The sequence below is a fragment of the Peromyscus eremicus genome, chromosome 1 (genome assembly GCF_949786415.1).
Source record: "Peromyscus eremicus chromosome 1, PerEre_H2_v1, whole genome shotgun sequence".
NCBI lineage: Eukaryota > Metazoa > Chordata > Mammalia > Rodentia > Cricetidae > Peromyscus > Peromyscus eremicus.
Genome location: NC_081416.1, coordinates 166943101 through 166963403, shown reverse-complemented (window position 1 = coordinate 166963403; position 20303 = coordinate 166943101). Strand labels below are relative to the sequence as shown.

Below are 20303 nucleotides of genomic sequence, written 5' to 3'. Positions count from 1 at the left end.
AGAAAGATTGTCTAGGCTCTGGCTGGTCTCCAAAAGAAAAGATGAAACCATGGACAAAGGAAAAGTTAGGCTTTTCTGACTAATTCAGGAAAGTAGGAGGCTTAGCCTGACACTCAGCCGTGGCTCTGCAAGTCACTGCCTTGTTATTCATTTATTTATTTTTGGTTTGAACTCTTGATCAGAAGGGCTTGAGAGGCCTTTTGATCCTGGCCAAGGGAGCCAGAGGCTTAGTGGCTTCTTGCCCCTAAAGTAGACTGATCAGGTCACACAGTGAGGTAAGTCAGCAGTTACAGAAATTCAAATAGTTGATTGTCTTAGAAAGAGGAAAGCCCCGATACCTCCAAATGTGACTTCTTTTAAAACAATTCCAATACTCCACGAAGGGCATCTCTCTGCTCCTTTTTCAAATTCCAGAAGTCTGTCAGTTCAAAGCCACCAGCCCTGCTTTTCTGGACAGCTTCTTGGTAGATGTTAGAGATGTTGTCTTTGTGTCTACACTCTGCTTTGGCAATGGCCTGTGGATGCTACCAAAGAGCTTTTCTAGCTGCCTTGAGTGGGTTTTCTGGAAAAAGGCTCAGAGAGGGGCTCAGGTGTCAAGCCACAATGAACAGAGACCCTGATGCCACAGCTGGGCAAGCATGACAGTTATCAGGTGTGTAGATTTCCCAGTGAACTACTGGCTCCAGGTGTGATCTTCCTGTGTATGGTGGCTTTACATCGGGTTTTAAAGAGATGGGAATGGCCATTTCCTGCTTTTCCTTTGTTTGACTCTGATAGGGCAGGACTTGGAGTTGGGGGAGGAACAAATGTGCTTTGAACAGGTCAATTTAAAACACGCCATGGTTGGGAAAGTGAAGGGGTAGACAGTTCGATGTCTTTCTCTTAGCTAAATTTCAATTCCAAGAAAGGTTGGGTTTCCTGTAGGCTCCAAAACACACTTTTCCTTCTTTGGGCACTGAAAGAGTGACTGCAGCCTGGAACTCTGTGTGTGTGTGTGTGTGTGTGTGTGTGTGTGTGTGTGTGTGTGTGTTCCCTCATGTCCAGAGTATGGAGATCTCCTAGTGAAAGGAGAGAATCTGGGAATGCATCCTTGGTGTAGCCAGCAGGATAGACTGTGATCACTTCTTTTTTACTTCTGAATAAACTTCCTCTGTGGCTCTTGGAGATGGGGAGGCTGAAGTTGGTGGTTTGGGTTGCTGGGCATTGAAATCCAGGACGGAATATGTGACTTCATCCACCTGAAAATATGAGTGTCGATGAGTGACATTAATCCCATAGGTCAGAAACTCATCTTGCTGGTGATCTGGCACCACTGTGCTGTGGCCTCTGTGAACTGTGGGAGAGGACTCCTGTCACTCACTGTCTGACAGCCTGATGTGTGATCACTAGAGGAGACAGGTTGATACCATGGAACAGGGTGAGACAGCAATGGGAACAGAGCTGGAATCAACAGAGACATCCAGATGGGCTACAGAACAGTGCTGAACAAAAGCCAGATGTGTTGGAGGATTTGCACTGTCCTGACTGCCACCACTCCTTGTAGGGAAGTGGCAGCGAAGTGTGTTGGGGAGGGTAGTTGTGAAATAACTTAATTTGCCTGCTGCTTACAAATGTGTTCAACCTGAGAGGGTTCACTGTGAAAGTGTCCTTATGGTTTAAAACACTCCAGTCTATGTGCATACTCTATTGAAAGGCTGCAATGATAATATTTTGGTAAAATTATTATAAAATCAAGGAATAGGTCTCAGACCCATTAGAATGGAACCCATCCTTTTATGGTCAGAGCAGGTTCAGATTGAAGAGTGATGTACTGCTGCTTTTGTGTGGGCAGTGCTGTGCACCTGTTAACTTGTTTAATCCCTTTAGTCTCTTTTGGAGGTAGTCAGAATGTCCATTTCATAGATGACAAGACTGGGGATCAAAGAGTTCAAGTTCCTTGTCAAGGGCCACAGACTACTAGGAATCATAGCCAGGAATTAAACGCAGGGTGGAGATTATTCCAAACACACACTCTTGCATTAGACTCATGGGGCTCATTAACCAATCTTCCTTTGCTGCAGTGCTGAGGAATATAGACCCAAACTGAATTTCACAGTTATGTCTCCAAGAATACCTCATTCTCAGCCTGGTGTGGTGGCATACTTTTGTCATCCCAGCACATTAGAGGCTAAGACAGGAGGATGGTCACAATTTCAAGGCCAGTGTAGGCTGCATAGTTCAAGGGTAGTCAAGGCTGCATGGTGAGACCCTCTCTCGACAAACAAGCACACAAAGCAAAACAATACAGATACCCTACTTTCTTCAGAGACATTTCCATGAGCGAACAGCCAGTGAAAGTGACAGTGCTTACCTTAGTAGGAGAGTTGTCAGAGGGGCCCAGATCTAGGGGAGCAAGAGAGAGTTATCAGTGCATAGAAGTGCAAAGCTGACTTAAGGTTTTGTGACTTTTGGCAGGTGGTGGGGGTTGCATGGGAGAGGTGGCCATGGTCAGTTCAGGAATTAGCTTCCCACAGAGGTTGCTCAGACCCACTGAGTTAGTGTCAGAGGAGGAGCACGATTTAGCCATCTGTTTCCTCAGTTCACATGATGACCAGAATTGATTTTCAGCAGCATGCCCCAGTGGCAAGGAGGAACATAAGAGGCCACAGCACCCAGATATTCCGTAAGACAAAGAAAGTCTCCCCAAGGGAGATGTCCACATCTATAACAGAGGCAGGAAGGAAGGGATCAGGATGATTCCTGGAACCATGACTTATTTAGGCCTGCCTAGCCTAGGTGGAATGAGCTTCTCCAGGGCTCTCTCAGGCAACTCCTCTGTAGCTAGGAAGGGTATGATTTATGGGATCCTTAGTGCTGGGAAGTGGAGATCCCTTCTGTAAAAAAATTGAAAAAGGAAGGCGTGGTCTGTGAGCTAAGGATCCCCTGGCAGACCAGGAAACGTGGTAGAACACCGATTCTCAGTCTGTGAGTGGCTTTACTTACTGTGGTTGGAGGCTGAGGGTTTGTGCTCTGTGAGATCACGCTGGTCAGTTCTCCTAAATAAATATCAGACACTGTGACTACTATCCCCCCACACAGGGCCTTCACTCCTAGAGTTGGGGAGGATGCAGGGGGCAGCTCATTCCTGGGCTCCTTGCTGTCAATGATGCTCTGTCACATCATGCTTGGCACTGCCTCCCCTCCTGGGGCCTTATTCCTTAATCTAAGTGTGATTGACGCCTGCTAGTGCTCATCCTTTGTCTTCGCTGGACTCCACGTTTGCTCTACTTTGTCCCCTGGTGCTGGGACCACACCCACAGTGGATGCTTTGCTTCTGAGCTGCGTCCCCAGTGCTGTAGCTCTCTTATTCTCCATGTTTCTGCACCTGCCCTACTTAACGCCTGTCCTGTTTCGTTTTCCATGGGTGGTTCTGTTTTTTTTTTTTCCCTACTCTTTTTCTTTTTCTTTTTTTGAGGGTGGTGGTGGGTTTGAATTGGTTTGTTTGTTTGTTTATTTATTTATTTATTTATTTATTTATTTATTTATTTATTTATTTATTTGTTTGTTTATGTTTTTCAGGATGGGGTTTCTCTGTGTAGCCCTGACTGTCCTGGAACTCACTCTATAGACCAGGCTGGCCTCGAACTCACAGAGATCTGCCTATCTCTGCGTTTTGAGTGCTGGGATTAAAGGTATGTGATACCACCATCTGGCTTTTTTTCTACTCATTTCCTTGATCAAGAGGACTTTAATGCTTCTGTAGCTCCATCTTAGGGTCTCTTCTCCCCCTGCTGCCTCCCTATCCCTCCTGCTGCTGCTTCGGCCAGCAGTCTATGCCACCTGCATCCTCTTGCTGCTACTTGGAGTCCCTCACTTCTCTGTCATCTTGGACCTGGGCTTCATGACAGGGGGTGGGGTGGGGGTGGGGATAGAGAGGCATAATTGAATCGGTTCTCTAACTAGGTGGGAATGGACTCCAAGAGACAGGAGTACAGGGAGCATGAAGACACGGCAGCTGAGCCGACAGGGTCAGTGTTGAGAAGCAGAGGTTTAGGGGAGAGGAGGAAGAGATTCAGCTCAGATGCAAAGGGAGAGAAGTCCTTGCCCACTCCCAAACACAACATTAAGACTTGGAGAACACAAAGGAGGAAAGACCATCCTACCTTCCAGTCTTCCTAAAATAAAGGTAATATGCCAGGGCTCCTATAAGAGTCATCCCAGCCACAGCTCCAACCACGATGCCGGCAATGGCACCTCCCGAGAGGCCAGCAGTTCCTTGGGTTGGGTCAGCTGTCAGGGAAAGAAAAGACAAGAAAGAATGAAGTGAAAGTGTTTTCTGGTGGTGTGTCCATAACATGAAATGATTTCTATTCACCCCTTTGGGGATGTATTTTCTGTGGGGAGACTGATTGGGTGAGTTGAAGTGTGAGGATCTTAGCTAGTGTCCTTTCCACCTCGCAGTGTTTCTAGGTTGGTTCTCCCTCTTCCTTCCAATCCCCGAATTCCATCAATTTCATCCAGGCAATCATGTGAAGCTGTGGGAATGTGAGACAGGGCAATTGTGATTTTGTGTGTTGAATATCCAGTGATCTCATAGCTATATCTTTTTCTCAGGGTCTCAGTTGTGGCAGCCATGAATAAGTGGTCTCTTGTGGCTGTGATCTAAGTGACAGAAGGCCCAGGCTATTGACTCTCAATGGACCAGCTCCTCTGCAGAGACCATGGTTTCTGCAGTGGGGTAGGAAAACAAGGCAGACCCTGTAAGACCCAATTCCCCTCTGCTTGGTTACTGTGGAGAACTCAGCCTCAACCTTGCAGAAACTCTGTTGGAACTGCTCTGCAATCTAAGACATGCCTCCTTCTCTGCCTCCACAGAGATCTGCATGTGTCCTGATTGGCTATCTCAGGCTCACCTTCACAAGTATATTCCTCCACTAATACCTTGCTTGTCTAAGCCCATCAAGGACACATCCTGGAGGATGAAAACTAGTAAATTACCAGGTTTGAAATTTTGCATCAGACCCTCCCCCCCCTGCTTTTTTCTCTCCCATTTTCATTTAGTAGCCATGTTACAGTGGCTTCACCTTTTGGATAACATGTGTCTCCCCAAGCCACTTATGTATCAATGCTGTCCTCACCTCTTTACTTCTTGTTGTGACTTTGGGGCTCAAACCTCACCAGTCTGCTCAAGAGTGATTATTAATGCTAATGTAGACCAAGGTGGTATGGTATTTATGATGTGTCTGGCCCTGTATTTGTATCTGGTTTCATCTATATGATGAGTCTGTCTCATAGAAATTATTTCCATTCAGATAATGAAAAACTGGAGCTTAAAGTGGTTTTTTAAAAAGTACTTAAATCTGTATGGTTAATCAGAGATAGACCAGGCTACCTGGCTTCAAGGCTAACACTAGTGATAGGAATAATTGCAGCTAACATTTTTTTCTTCCTGTGTATGTGGTATTTTGCCAAAAAGGTTACTTGATTATTATATTAAGTCTTTAAAAACTACTATGAGGCAGGTGAAGGATGTGATATAACCTAGCATCAGAGGCAGAGACAGGAGGATTGTGAATTTGAGGCAAGTCTGGGTTATATAATGAGACCCTTGCCCCCCTAAAAGTTCCCCCATCCTAGTGGAAGGAGAAAACTAAAGATGAGGATGAAGATAAACAAAACAGAGACTAGAGCAAATGCAAAGAAAGCGGATGCACCAAAAGTTGGTTCTTCAAAAATGGTTAACAACATTAGCAACTTTTTCCCAGATTAACTTTGAAAAAAGGAGATGGATATTAATACAATTTGAGACCTCACCATCCATTCTCAAGAATATGAAGAATTTCAAGAGCACTCAGTAATTATATGCTAACCGTTGGGTGGCCTAGATGCAATGGACAAATTCCTACAAACCTGGAATCCTTAGCGATGGAATCGTGAAAGAAACAAAATCAAATAGCTGTATAACCAATAAGATTGAATCAACACAAAACTGACAAAATTTCACAGACTTTGATGATAAAAACACTGAAACTGGGTAGAAGTCCAACTTAGTGTAAAAAAGGCCATACATGGAAACCCACAGCCAACATTATATTCAGTGGGGGAGACTGACAGCTTTCTCTTTAAGATCAGGAAGAACACAGGATGCTGCTGTGACCACTTCTGTTCAAGAGACTCTTAGGAGTGCTACACAGAGCCATTAGGCTAGACAATAAAATAAAGGGTGCCCAATTACAAGGTCATAAAAGGTATATATCTATACCTGTATATGTATCTGTAGATGACAGGAACTTGTTTATAGAAAATCCTTAACATTATACAGAAAGTCCACAAAACCAAATGAGCAAAACTAGCAAAATTGTTATTTTTTGAAAATGAACATGTCCAAACGAGCTGTATTTCTGTATACTGGTATTGACCATGAACAATTAGATTTCCTTTCTTTCTAACAGTAGTGGAGCTTGAACCTAGGGCCTCAGGCATGCTAGGTAAGGGTTCAGCCCCTGAGTCTCAGCCTTAACAGTGAACAATTGGAAAGGAAATTAAGAAAGTATTTATTTATGAGAGCACCAAAAGGAATAAAATACTTAGAATTAACTCCAACAAAGAGATAAGAGACTTGCACCTAGCAAACTCCCACATAAGAAATGGTGAAAGAAGACAAGAAATGACAGCCATTGGGGCTGAAGGGGTGGAAGACTTAATCTCATTATCACTGTTGTTCTGTAGTACTGGGATTGAACCCAGGGCTTTGTGCATGGTAAGCAATGCTCTACCATTGAACTATACTCTAAGCTCTACCTTCTAATTTTTATTTAGGAACAGGATGTCATTAAATCAATCAGGCTGGCCTTGAATTGGCTGTGGTAGGCACTCTTCGAACTTTGGTACTCCTGCCTCAGCTTCTTTAGTGGCTGGAATTACAGGCATCAGCCAGCTCGCCTGGAAACCTTTTTTTAAATAGATGACAATGTCACTGAATGTAGTCTATCAGTTCTATGCACATCAGATCAAAACCCCAGTGGCATTTTGTACAGAAATAGAAAAGTCCATTCTAGCTGTCCTGGACCTAACAGTATAGATCAGGTTGGCCTCAAACTCCCAGAGATCCACCTGTCTCTGCTCCCAAGAGCCGGGTTAGAGGCAAGTACCACCATACCTGGCCTTAAAAGTACCTTGAAAATAAAACAAGAATAAAATTGCAGGACATCCCACATGATTTCATAATTTTAGTAGAAAGCTGCAACAATCAAAATAGTCTACTACTGACATAAAGGCAGACATACAGATCAGTGAAATAGAATTAGAAAGACCAGAACTGCTCATGCACACTGGCTATGATTAAAGATTAGTTCATACAATAAATATGTGTTTTTATGGGGCACAGTTTTGCATATATATTATAATGTGTGTCAGATCTGAGCACTTGGCATATCCACCATTTCATCTGTCACTTTTTATGTTTGTTGAAAACATTCATCTCTGCTGGCTCTTTTGAATTAATTGGTGTGAAACAGAGTTGTCCTATTGAGTTACAGAACTTGGAAGGCCTTCTTACTGTCCATCTGACCCTCTGTGATCAGATGAGTTTTTGATCAGGCTGCTAAGATTGTTCAAGGATGGAGGAATAATCAGTTAAACAAGGGATGTTGAGAAACTGGGATATCCAGGTAAAAGAATGAAGCTAAGCCTTCACCTACCAACATATACAAATCAACTCTAAATGGATCAAAGACCTAAAATGGATCAGAGCTTAAAGCCATCAGAGTATTAGGAGACAAGATGAAAGAATCATGAAATTGGATTTTGAATGGTGTCTTTGTTATGATGCCAGATGCATCATATGGGCCTTTTGGTTGATTATATGTCTCTACACCACATGCATGTTTGGACAGAAGTGGATGTTGAATTCTTTGGAACTTAAGTTACTGACAGTAATAAGGTGCCAGGTGAGTGCTGGGAATTGAACCCTCGTCCTTTGGAAGAGCAGCTAGGGCTCTTAACTATTGATTCATACACACACACACACACACACACACACACACACACACACACACATACACACACACACACTACTGCATACCACAAAAAACTAGTTATCAGATAAAAGAGTCTGGTGCAAGGAGGTCATGCTGTAAATGTTAGCATGAGAATAAGAAACTCAGTAAATGGGCCACCAAGATGGCTCAGTTGGGAAGAGTGCCTGCCGTACTCCCTCCCAGTACCTACAGTCTAACTGCCACACAGAAATAAATGCACAAACAAATGTGGGCCTGTGAAATGGCTTAGCAGATAAAGGTCTTGCTCACCCACCTGAGTCAATCCCCTGTCCCTGGAGAACTGGCTCCCACAAATTGTCCCCTGACCTCCACACATGGCTGTGGGAAATGCACACAACATGAATAGATATGCAAATGTAGTTAGAAACTCAATATAGGTCCTTTCTATCTATGGATTTTATATTTATGGATCAAAACTTTGGAAACAAACTACTTGGAAAAATATGTCTACAGTGAAATATGTATTGTTTCCTCCTATCCTTGTTCCATACTCAAAACAATAAGACTAGTGTCTATGCAGTATTCATATTAGGTATTGGAAGTAACCTAAAGAAGATTTGAATGTGTGGGAGGGTGTGTAGAGCAACATGAATATTTTACTAGATTCTGAGGGTTGACTGTGTGTCTGACTCAGACACTAAACTCTTTGCATTTCTATTTGCTATATTGACATCTATTTGTTGTTGTTATTATTGACCGGGTCTCACAATGTAATCTGAGCTGGCCCTGTACTTCTATTCCTCCTGCTTCATGCTCTCTCTCTTTTGAGACAGGGTCTCACTATGTAGTTCTGGCTAACCTGATACTGGCTACACAGACCATGGTGGTTGGGAACTCATAGAGATCCAACTGTCTCTGCCTCCGGTGTGCTGGGGTTATAGGCATGCAGCACTGTGCTCAGCTTGCTTGTTGTTTTATCATGAGATTTACATCCATCCCTCACCAAGCTGGCTGTATTTGTATCTTGAACCATGTTTTTCTCCTTGTGACTTTTACCCATTCTGCACACTGTTGACAAAGAAACTGCCCCCAACCCCAACACTACTGAGTAACAAGGGAGGAAAGGTCACTCACGTATTATGTTCAGCTGGATGGGATCACTCTTCTTGGAACTGACTGGATTGGAGACCTCACACTGATAGTCCCCAGAATCCTCTCTTCTGACAGGGTCTATGGTGAGGGTGCTGTTGTTCTGGGACAGCTTCATCCTGTCCGTGATCCTCAGACTCTGGCCATTGAAGAGCCAACTGATGGAGATTCCAGTGTTGTTTGAGAAGCAGGTCAGGAACACAGAGTCCAGTTCTTTGACTGTGGTGTTGATGACTTGGATGAAGGGCAGAGTCACTGGCTCTGTGGATCAACAGTAGAGGGGACCAGCTAATAGTCCTTCACCCTCAGAAATCCCAGCCAGCTCCCAGGACCCACAGAATGAAGTGATCCTCTGCAAGATCACATGTTTGGGTTCAAGATATGGTTTGTAAGCAGAGAGCTGAATTTTCCTCCTACCCAGATCATCCACAGTGACCCCTGACTCAGGGTATTTGTGAAGGCACCATACTGGGAGCCTCTTCATTCAGCCCAAGTTTCCAGAAATCTCAAGGGATGGGGGATGTATTTCCCATTGATTTTTTTGCAAATTTTTGCTTTCATTTTCTGTGAGTGTGAACAGTCTGGTTCCTCCATTACAAAATGCCTTCTGTTTCTTTTTCATTAAATAATTTGCCATAGGGTTAAGATGGCTCAGCTAATCTTAAAAGTGTTAAAGCCTAAGACCTCAGTACTGGGAGAAATCCCAAACTAAAGAATTTCTGTTTGAAGAAAAATTTTATTTCCTTCCCCATGGATATGGATTAAAAACCACAGAGAAGTGAATAATCACAGTGTTGACCACAGTATGAAACTCTAATCCTCAGTATTGATTTTTTTTGAGACAGTGTCTCACTCTGCAGTCCTGGGTAGCTTGGAACTTGCTATACAGACCAGGCTTTCCCTAAACTCAACCTGCCTCAGCCTCCTGAGTGCTGAGTGCTAGGACTAGAGGTCCACCATCCTTGGATCTTACCACAAATGTCCCTTGGCACTTTCCTTGTCCACTCAACTACCTGGAGTCTCAACAGAGGAGTCTCTGGTCTCCAAGTCAGTGTCTTTCACTGTTCTCAGAGATCATCTCATGTTTTGGTGTCCAGAGTTCACATAGGTAGATCTTCAGACCAAGGACACAGTTGAGAGTCAATTAACCTGAAGTTCACCTTTGCACTTTCCCATTCCTGACCTCAAGGACTCTGATGTACATCAGGGACATTTTATTTTATTTTTGAGGAAGGGTCTCATTTACAGCTTTGGCTGACCTGGAACTTGCTATGTAGACCAGGCTGGCCTCAAACTCACACTGTCTACCTGCCTCTCACTCCTTAGTGCTGGTATCAAAGATGTGTGCCACCACACTCAGCTGACATTTGTTTTTTGGACCTTGAGAAGAGTAAGCAAAAGAACATCATCAACTGTCAGTGACATGGTTCACCCTGATGCAGAACAGGGCTCCCAGGCACCTTCTCCACCCACTCTTCCCATCCTACAGAGTCAGAGCTGAGCCAGCCACCTGTGAGACAGGAGCAGAGCAAGCTGGGAGCAGAGCTCTGGGCTGCTGGTCCCCATCTGTGGGGAATTCTCTCCCCCAATTTGGAGAAAAAACATGTGAGCACAGTTGGAAGCCCTGGGTGTTCCTTGTAGGTCATGGAGGTCATAAAAAGAAAATGGAGGGGACAGGAAGGCTTGTGTGAGTCACAGAAAGAAATCTTGCCCTTAAGGCTCTCCCACCCCTGGGAAGTTCCTCACACAACCAAAGGCTTTCCAAGACTGGGAGAACCTCCTGCTCATATTCCAAGCTCCATTTCTATCAGCCAGGAGAACTCAGAGAAGCAGGAGATGATTAGACATAGGGTTGGAGCAGGAAGCTTGGGGGAGCATTGAGTTTTGATTGTTCCCATAGACATGGGCTGGAAATTAAATGCTTCTGCATCTTCCCAGGAAGCTAAAAGACTCTATTCCAAACCTGGTGCTGATATTTCAGAGATTCACTTACCAAGGACTGTAATGTTCTTGACTGTGGTCTTATTGAGGCCAGTGACAGAGTTATAGACGAGGCAGGTATAGGATCCACTATTATTAGTATTAATGTTGGGGATAAAGAGCTCTTGGGAGGATGACTGGAGCTCTCCATTGACAAACCAAGAGTACTGTGCAGGTGGGTTAGCATCTGTGTGGCAGGAGAGGCTGAGGTTTGTCCTTGAATGGAAATAAATATTTGAGGGGGATATGATCGGGGCATCTGGACCATCTGGAGCAAAAAGAATAAAGTCATATGTGATGTTAGCAGAGGGAAGGGGAAATCCTGGTCTGTAGAAGGCCATAGTATCTCTTTGAGCTGTGCTTTAACTTTAGTTGAGCAGGTCCTACCCAGAGCTGGGGTGCAGGTTAGTAGGAGAGTACTCATATAGCATGCACAAGCCCTGATCCATCTCGAGTACAACACACAATCATCCCCACTACACACTCATGTGTGCACTGAGCCTGAGTCTGACATGTCTCCTGTCTTCATCATCCTGAGCCTCTCTAGGCAGGAGAAATCCATCCAGCCCATTTTAGCTCAATGCTGAGCTGACTGCATGTACGTGGGCTGGGTGGGCCATGATGCCCTGAATCCTAGGTATCTGTGTGGTGGCTCTGTGTCATGACCCCATGGGGACCGATTATCCTAGCACTAGCCCTCTCTATTTAGGCAGTTAGAGTCAGGATGAAACAGAAAATACTCACAGGTAATGTTTAGAGTGAATGGGTCACTTTGAGAAGTGCTCACTTGGTTCTGGGTTTGACACACATAGGGTCCTGTGTCAGTCCTCAGGACACTGAGTAAAGTGAGAGTCCTGTTGCCCTCAGACTGCTTCAGCCTGTCATCTTCTGAGAGGCTTTGATCATTTATCCTCCACAGGTAGGTTGTATTCGGAGTCTTAGGCTCACACATTAATGCTACTGAGTCCTCACCCTCCATGGGATTGGAATTGTTGGTTGTGATGTTGGGCTTGGGTAGCGGTGCTGTGTGGACAACAGAGAGAAGATTGGACCTCTGATTCTTGCAAAGGCCTCTTTCAACCAGAGACAGTCTCTTAACTCCCTGACAACCCAGATCCTTAAAGAATCAAGCTGGAAGCAAATTACAGGCAGAAGGAGTGGCTGAGTGTTCAGAGATAATGGGGCCTCCTGTACTGTGTATGGGAGAATCAAGGACTTTCTCATGAGAGAACTGAGCTGCAGTGTTTGGTGATGGTCAGACTCAAGACTTGGAATCAGAGACCTCATTTTATCTTCTGGTCCTCAGGGACCCACTGCCTGCCTTGAGACACAAGTTTTGAGTCCCTGCAATGCACTGACCTCCAATGCTGAGTGTAGACCTGCTCCCTCCAAGTCTTTGCTGTTCAGAGCTGTCCCACAGATGGGTCATGATTAATCTTCCCATTGAGCTTTTCTGAGAAACCTGACAGCTTGTCAGAATTCTCACACAGATCAGGATCAGGTTGGCATTCGGGTCAGGTTGGGCCACAGGTGGACCATTATTGTCAGGTGTTTGATGTTGATTGACATGAATCAGGGAACCCTCAAAGAATCTGAGTCTACAAAATGATCTAGAAGACTGAAGGTCACCTAGTAAGGTCTCCATGGTGGGAAGGCTGGAGATGTGGCTATGAACAGATGGCTTGTGCCACCCATGGCCTGTGTGACCCTATCTCAGTGACTGTGTTTCCTGTCTCAGTTTCCTTATAATAGGACATATAGTAAATGATCATTGCTATGAGGGCAAGTTAACCTGACATGTGAACAATGACCTGACCTTCCACCAAGCAGTGTCTATTACTATTTGACTGCAGGAAATAATCCCTGGGTGGGACCACTTGAGGGCAAGGATCTGCCATTTGTACACTTTTTTTTCTATCTCTTTAGGGCTCTTGACCTTACTGCAAAGTCTCAGAACCATAAGAACAGCTGGCTGATTGTCTTTCATATTTCTCCACCTATGCTGAGCACACTGAGTCTCAGGAGGAGATGCCCAGGTGACCTACCTCAGACATGGCTCTGAGAGGCTGACTGTCTTCAGGCTCCCAGCCTACAATTCATCATTGTCTCTTGTCAGCTCCAACATGAGATCAAATTCCAACCCAGTCTACAAGCTTCCCAGGATTCCTGGTCCAGTCTGGAAATGAGGTCTGGGGCAAGGCTTTTTTGGGTGCTCATCTCTCTGTGAGACTCTCATGGTTTCCTCAGCCACGACCGGCCTGAGGGTCTTTTTCAAGGCCATGTTCATGATGAGCATCTAAGACCCTGGACAGATTCTGACATGCCTGGGCTCAGTTACCTCACTCCCTCTTCTCTGAGGGTGGATTCAAGTGAGGCATCCTGATTTATTGCTGTTTTCTTCACTCTGTGTCCTTTACTGGATGCTTGAACCACAATGTGGGGACTGTAACATAGAGTCATCTGGGACTGACAACCCTATGTGTGAAGTAGGATTAGCTCCACCCAGGACCCAGAGGTTACAGAGAATTACTTACGGTGTACATGGAACTGCACAGACGCACTCTCATAATCAAAGTTTTCCATGATCATGTTTAGCATGTAGACTCCTGTGTCATTCTGAGTGACATTCTGGAAGAGCAAGGATCCATTGGGGTATATCATCTCTCTGCCACTGTATGCAGGCCCTGTTTTATTTGTACTTATGGATATTAGAAACCGTGCAATTTCATTACTATCAACCACAGTTTCTCCTTTGTACCAGTAGAAGGCTTGGACTTCTGCTGGCAGATTGTGGACAAGTAGAAGAACATTCTGCCCTTCAGCAACATGGGGTGGAACTGCTTCAACAGTGACTTTGGCAGTGGTGGGAGAGTTCCAGCAGGTTAAAAGAGAGACTAAGAGGGAAGAGAGAAAAAAAAATCTATCAATATTAGGACCTTTGCATTAAAAATGTGAGTGTTTAACTCTCAGCCTTGGTGTGTGTGTCCTGTTGAGGGAGGTCAGCAGCATCACCCCCATTCATCAGTACTCCTGAATCTTTCCACTGTATGAAACTGGCTTCTCTGGTGTCTACACAGCTCACCCCTCACTGCCCTCAGATCCCTACTCATACTCAGAATCTTTGGTGAGTGTAGCATGTCTTGTCTGACCTCCTCCTCTAAAGACTCTGTGCCTTCATTTTCTGACCTTTCCCTGCTCTGTTTCTTCTGAAGTGCTTGTCAATCCCTGGGCCCACCTTCTAGATGTCCTTGCTGCTCTGTCTTCCTGCCCAATAGTAGCAAGGCTTTGTGAGGAGGACTGGTTTGATTTTGGTTTAAACCCCACTGCCTGGAACAGGCTCAGATACCTGTGAGTAAATCAGTGTCCCAGAGCCTGGGGTTTATTTGCAGTTTTCTCAGGGTCCTATGAAATGAGGCTGTGGTGTACTCTCCCCAGTTTGAGTTTTACTTGGAGATTCACCCTGACAGAGGTGTGAATGTCAGTCTTCAGGATCCAGTGGCCAGTGCTGATATACTTACAATGTGGAACAACTGAGTTTTTCTTCCCCACTTCCCAATTCCCATCCACTCTGAGCTTTCTGATGGTCTCAGGCTTCAAGCAGAAGCCAGATGTCATTTCTCAGGCTCTTTCCCTCTTCCAGAAGACCCCATCCAGTCTCTGAGCTCCCCAACTCTCTACTCCTGAGGAATGTCTCCTCACCTGTGAGCAGGAGTCCCCTCCAGGGGACCTGTCCTTTGTTGAAAGGGGCTGAGGTGAGCTCCATAGTCTCTGCTGTGGGCTAGGCTCTTCCTCTGGAGAGGAGGTTTGTCTCTCAGGCTGCTGCCAAGCTGGGCTCCTCTGGTGTCTGCTCTGCTTTTCTTCCCACAACTGAGCCTCTTCCCAGAGGAGGGCACTTCCTGGAGTCACATGGGCTGGGGGTGGAGTCTCTGTGTGTACATTGCTCTGTTCTTCTGTGAGTGCTGCCTCCCATCCTTCTATTCCTTTGTTGTTCAGTGTTCGAGAACATACTTTGAGCCAAAAGGCTGAGAAGTGTCCTGTGTCCCGAGAGAACAGCAGCTCACCCCAGGGTATAGTCAAGAGTGTATTTCCTTGTGACACAAAAACCCAGCAGAGCCCAGTCTGCCCTGCGATCTCAATGCTCAGGGAAGGTGGGATTTATTCCCAGCAGAGAGTGGCAGTCTTCTCTAGGGGCTGGAAAAGGTATAGCTGAGTGATGCCTGTGGAGGGTCCAGACCTGTCATCATTAGTGTCACCAGTCAGGTGTCTGATCAGGGATACAAGTTATCTCAGGGGTTCATATCCTAGTGTGCAGGAGGAGGTGACCTGTGTGTTCTAGAAAGAGGACAGTGTGCTCCAGATTCTTAAGGAGGGCACCAGGGAGACCCCTCCATGCCCAGCTTCCTGTGCTGGCTGAATGTGATTCAGGTCTGCCTATGCCCTCCCGGATATTTTTGGGATGCCTTTGTTCTGCTTGGTGATTGCCCTATGATATCCTTGTCTGTCTTCATGGATGATAAGAGGAGTGAGGGAATTTTATAGGGTCTCCTTGCAGAGTGGGGGTCTCAGAGACACAGGGAATGCTTCTGTGAGGGAGCTCCAGGTCTGTTGTAACTGGTATGGAAACAAGGCTGCAAGATAGGTTTACATCTCAAGGAGTTTTCCCTGTTGATTATGTGGTTTATTGTCGCCCCCTGGTGTTCATGAGTAGACCTGCAGCTCATGTTTGGGCTACTACAAGGATGGTAGCCAAGCTTCAAGTGCTGGAATGAAGCTGAGCACCAAGTTTCCCAGGAAGGTCCCAGTGAGCAGCCGCCTTTGAGGATCTAGGTAGATTTTTACTGCAGACTAGAATAGCTGAGATGAGACTCACTGCCATTTTGATCTGCAATTCCATGAAGACTGATGATGTTGATTCCCTTCCCCATGTGTTTATTAGCTTTTTGTACATCTTGTTCAGGGCAGGAATATCCACGTCCTTTGCTCACTCTAAAATAGTTTTATTCTGATTTTAAATTCTAAAGGAAAGTACATTCATTCACTAACAATAACACATTTTAGCCTTATAACATGAAATGAAAACAAAACCAAACCCTGCAAGCTTCAAAGTGTTGGTAATTACTCGTGTGTTAGTTGCAATTCTTATTTAAAGAATAATGCACCATAAATTGGTAGTACTTACAAGAACTGAATTGTAGAGGGACATTTAAAAGATGAAAAACATAACTTCAAATTTGGGCTCTCAGTAAGGTGGCAGCACAGAGTTACATGTGGATGTTGCTTGTTAAGGACCTGCTTTACATCAAAACTGTGTTCCATGTTGAGAGAGTGAGCATTCAGAGGACCCACACAAGTACAGCATGTACGTGAACTCATTAGGGAGTATTTTGTCTCTTTAATGTTCCTCTTCCTGTATGTTGTACCATACCTCTGCATATTTAATTACATGTGTACATGCATACATTATATAGGCTAGGATCCACACACAAGAAAGAACATGTGGTTTTTCCCCTGAGATTGGGTGATCTCATTTAACAGTATACATTCTAAGTCTATCTACTTTCCTGTAAAATTTGTGATTTCATTTTTCTCTAGAGATGAATAATATTTCATTTAGTATATGCACTAGACTTGCATTATGCATTAATATGCTGATGGACATCTAGATTGGTTCCATCTCCTTGCTATATTGAATAGAGCAGCAGTAATCATGGTGTGCCAATATCTCTATGGTAGGGTAAAGGATCTCTGGGTATATTCCCAGTAAAATAGCTGCATCATGTGGTATTTCTAATGTTTTGAGGGACTTCCACAAGCTCTATATAATGACTGTATTAATTTTCACACCTACCAGCAGTGAATATGTGTTCCTCATTCTCCGCATCCTCTGCAACATTTGTTGTCAGTTATTTGGACTATAGTTATTCTACCTGGGGTGAGCTGGTATCTCACAGTAGATTTAATTTGCATTTCCCTGATGACTAGGGATCACTTTTTTTCCTGAGTTGTATCAGTTATTTATTCTGAACACAAAAGTTGTATCATATATATGACTTACAAATACATTTTTCTGTTCTGTAGGTTGTCATTTCAGTTTGTCGTTTTAATTCATAAACTTACTATCTTAGGGTTACTATTGCTATGATGAAACACCATGATCAAAATGAGTTTGTGGGGATAAAGGGTTTATTTAGCTTACACATCCATATCCCTGTATATCATTGAAGGAAGTCAGGACAGGAACTCAAGCAGGGCAGGAACCTGGAGGCAGGAGCTGATGCAGAGACCCTGGAGGAGTGTTGTTCACTGGCTTACTTCTCATGGCTTGCTCTGCCTGCTTTCTTCTAGAACCCAGGACCACTAGTCCGGGCATGGCCCTACCCACAATGGGCTGGGTCCTCCTCTATTAATCACTAATTAAGAAAATGTTCTTCAGGCTTGCCTACAGCCTTATTTTTATTATTATTAAAATTTTAAATTTGTTTTGCATAGAAACCACAGTTTTCCTTCCCTCCTCTCTGTCTCTTCCCTCCCCCAGTCCCTTTACCCCCTCCCATCCCATCTTCCTGTGTTCAGAAATGGGCAGGTCTCCCCTGGGAGTCAACAAAGCATGGCATATCAAATTGAGGCAGGACTTAGTTCCTCCCCATGCATCAAGGCTGGGTGAGGCATCCTAGCATGGGGAATAGGTTCCAAAGAGCCAGCTGAAGCACCAGGAACACCTGATCCCACTGCTAGAGGCCCCACAAACAGACAGAGCTACACAACTGTCACCCACATGCAGAGGGCCTAGGTTGGTCCCATGAAGGCCCCCTAGCTGTTGGTCCAGAGTGTGTGAGCTCCCTCTAGCTCAGTTCAGCTGTCTGTGGGTCACCCTGTTATGAGTTTGCCCCCCCCTTTCTTGTCCAGTCCCTCCTCCCTTTCCTCACCTGTACTCCCAGAGTTCGGCCCAGAGCTTGGATGGATCTCTGCATCTGCTTCCATCAGTTACTGGATGCAGGCTCTCTGATGACAATTATGGTAGTCACCAATCTGATTACAGGAGAAGGCCAGTTCAGGCATCCTCTCCACTATTGCTAGGAGTCTTAGCTGGGATTATCTTTGTGGATTCCTTGAAATTTCACTGGCACCAGGTTTCTCCCTAGCCCCAAAATTGCCCTCTCTATCAAAGTATCTCCTTTATTACTCTCTCCCTCTCTCCAGCCCTCACTCAACCAACCTTATCCCTCATGTTCCCATCTATCCTCCCCCTTCCCACTTACCTCACCACCCCGAGTTTACCCAGGAGATCTTATCTATTGCCAGAGAAATCCATGTGTCCCTCCTAGGGCCCTCTTTTTTGCCTAGCTTCTTTGGGCCTGTGGATTGTATCCTGGTTATCCTTTGCTTTACATCTAGTATCCATTTATGAGTGAGAACATATTGTGTTTGTCTTTCTGGGTCTGGATTGCCTCACTCAGGATGATTTTTTTTTCTAGTTCCATCCAATTGCCTGCAAATTTCATGATGCCATTGTTTTTTTTTTTTTTTTTTTTTTTACAGCTGAGTAGTATTCCATTGTGTATATGTACCACATTTTCTTTATTCATTCTTTTGTTGAGGGGCATCTAGGTTGTTTCCAGGTTCTGGCTATTGCAAATAATGCTGCTATGAACATAGCTGAGCTAGTGTCTTTGTGGTATTATTGAGCATCCTTTGGGTATATGCCTACGATTGGTATAGCTTGGTCTTGAGGTAGATTGAATCCCAATTTTCTGAGAAATTGCCATACTGATTTCCAGAGTGGCTGTATAAGTTTGCACTCCCACCAGCAGTGGAGGAGTGTTTCCCTTACTCCACATCCTCTCCAACATAAGCTGTCACCAGTGTTTTTGATCATAGCCATGATCATGTTTCTGACAGGTGCAAGATAATATCTCAAAATGATTTTGATTTGCATTTCCCTGATGGCTAAGGATGTTGAGCAATTCTTTAAGTGTTTCTTAGCCCTGTGTCAGCTGTGGGGTTGATGAGGATTTTTTCCCATTCTGTAGGCTGCAGTTTTGTCTTATTGACTGTGTCCTTTGCCTTACAGAAACTTTTCAGTTTCAGGATGGCCTATTTATTAATTGTAGATCTCAGTATCTGTGCTACTAGTAATGTTTTGTTCAGGAGCTTGTCTCCTGTGCCAATTCGTTCAGGGCTACTTCCCACTTTCTCCTCTATCAGGTTCAGTGTAACTGGATTTATGTTGAGGTCTTTGATCTACTTTGACTTGAGTTTTGAGATTTGGATCTATTTGCAATCTTCTACATTCAAGCACTCAGTTACGCCAGCACCACTTGTTGAAGATGTACAGCCCGACCTTATGGAGGCATTTTCTCAACTGTTGTTCCCTCCTTTCACATGACTCTAGCCTGTGTCAAGTTGACATAAAATTATCCAGCATACTTACTATGTAAATTTGACCAAAGCATGAAGGTAAATACTCATTCACAATTCAATTTTAGTTCTTTATAGTAAATTCTCCTAGAATTTAAAAGCAAATTCATTTTTCACATTTGAAAATCTTCAAAAATATTTTTAAAGACTTAAAAAATTTTATGTCCTTTAAAAAATTTTAAAAATATATTTTGTGTCCTTTTCCTTCTCAGAAAGCCTTTAGGAGGTAGACCAGTTCTCTATACTTTTTTCTTTTTCAAGTTTTCAAAGGAAGGGCCAGAGGAAGCAATTTTGTGTTCTAAGTATCTTTCTTTTTTTTCAAAGAGTGAAGAGAATTGGAGCCACTTCATTGAAAACATATTTAAAATACAGTATTTGACAATTCCATACACATACAAACAAGCACACACATACAAATGTATTTTGGTCACATACAACCCCATTACTCTCTCATCACTTCCCAGTCCTGCTGACCTCTTCTTCCTAAAATGCTCCCCTCCTACATGTTTCATGTGTGCATATATAATTTATTATTATTATATGTATACGTGTGTGTGTGTGTGTGTGTGTGTGTGTGTGTGTGTGTGTGAATGAGTGTGGGTGTGCACCACTGTAGCTGGAGTTTTCCTGCCTGGCCCACAGTCAGGACAAATCTCTGTCACCCGCCAGTCCCGCAGCTGCTCAGACCCAACCAAGTAAACACAGAGACTTATATTGCTTACAAACTGTATGGCCATGGCAGGCTTCTTGCTAACTGTTCTTCTATCTTAAATTAAC

At 44.3% G+C, this 20303-nt stretch overlaps 1 protein-coding gene across 3 annotated transcripts; it reads right to left on the bottom strand.

The window, feature by feature from the left end:
• Positions 1-980: 980 nt before the first annotated feature.
• On the bottom strand, positions 981-15030 carry Ceacam1 (CEA cell adhesion molecule 1). 3 transcript variants are annotated; one of them, XM_059253485.1, is made up of 9 exons: positions 14808-15030; positions 13643-14002; positions 11853-12131; positions 11122-11376; positions 9114-9389; positions 4143-4269; positions 2983-3035; positions 2351-2382; positions 981-1238 (listed from the first exon to the last, which is right to left on the bottom strand). In XM_059253485.1, exons 1-9 carry the CDS (start codon positions 14869-14871, stop codon positions 1119-1121), a joined length of 1566 nt encoding a protein of 521 aa, XP_059109468.1. In that variant the 5' UTR covers positions 14872-15030; the 3' UTR covers positions 981-1118. The 3 variants fall into 3 exon arrangements, with proteins under 3 accessions (XP_059109468.1, XP_059109469.1, XP_059109470.1); XM_059253486.1 differs by lacking the exons at positions 2983-3035; positions 4143-4269; XM_059253487.1 differs by lacking the exons at positions 981-1238; positions 2351-2382; positions 2983-3035; positions 4143-4269 and having other exon boundaries at positions 9117-9267.
• Positions 15031-20303: the final 5273 nt, after the last annotated feature.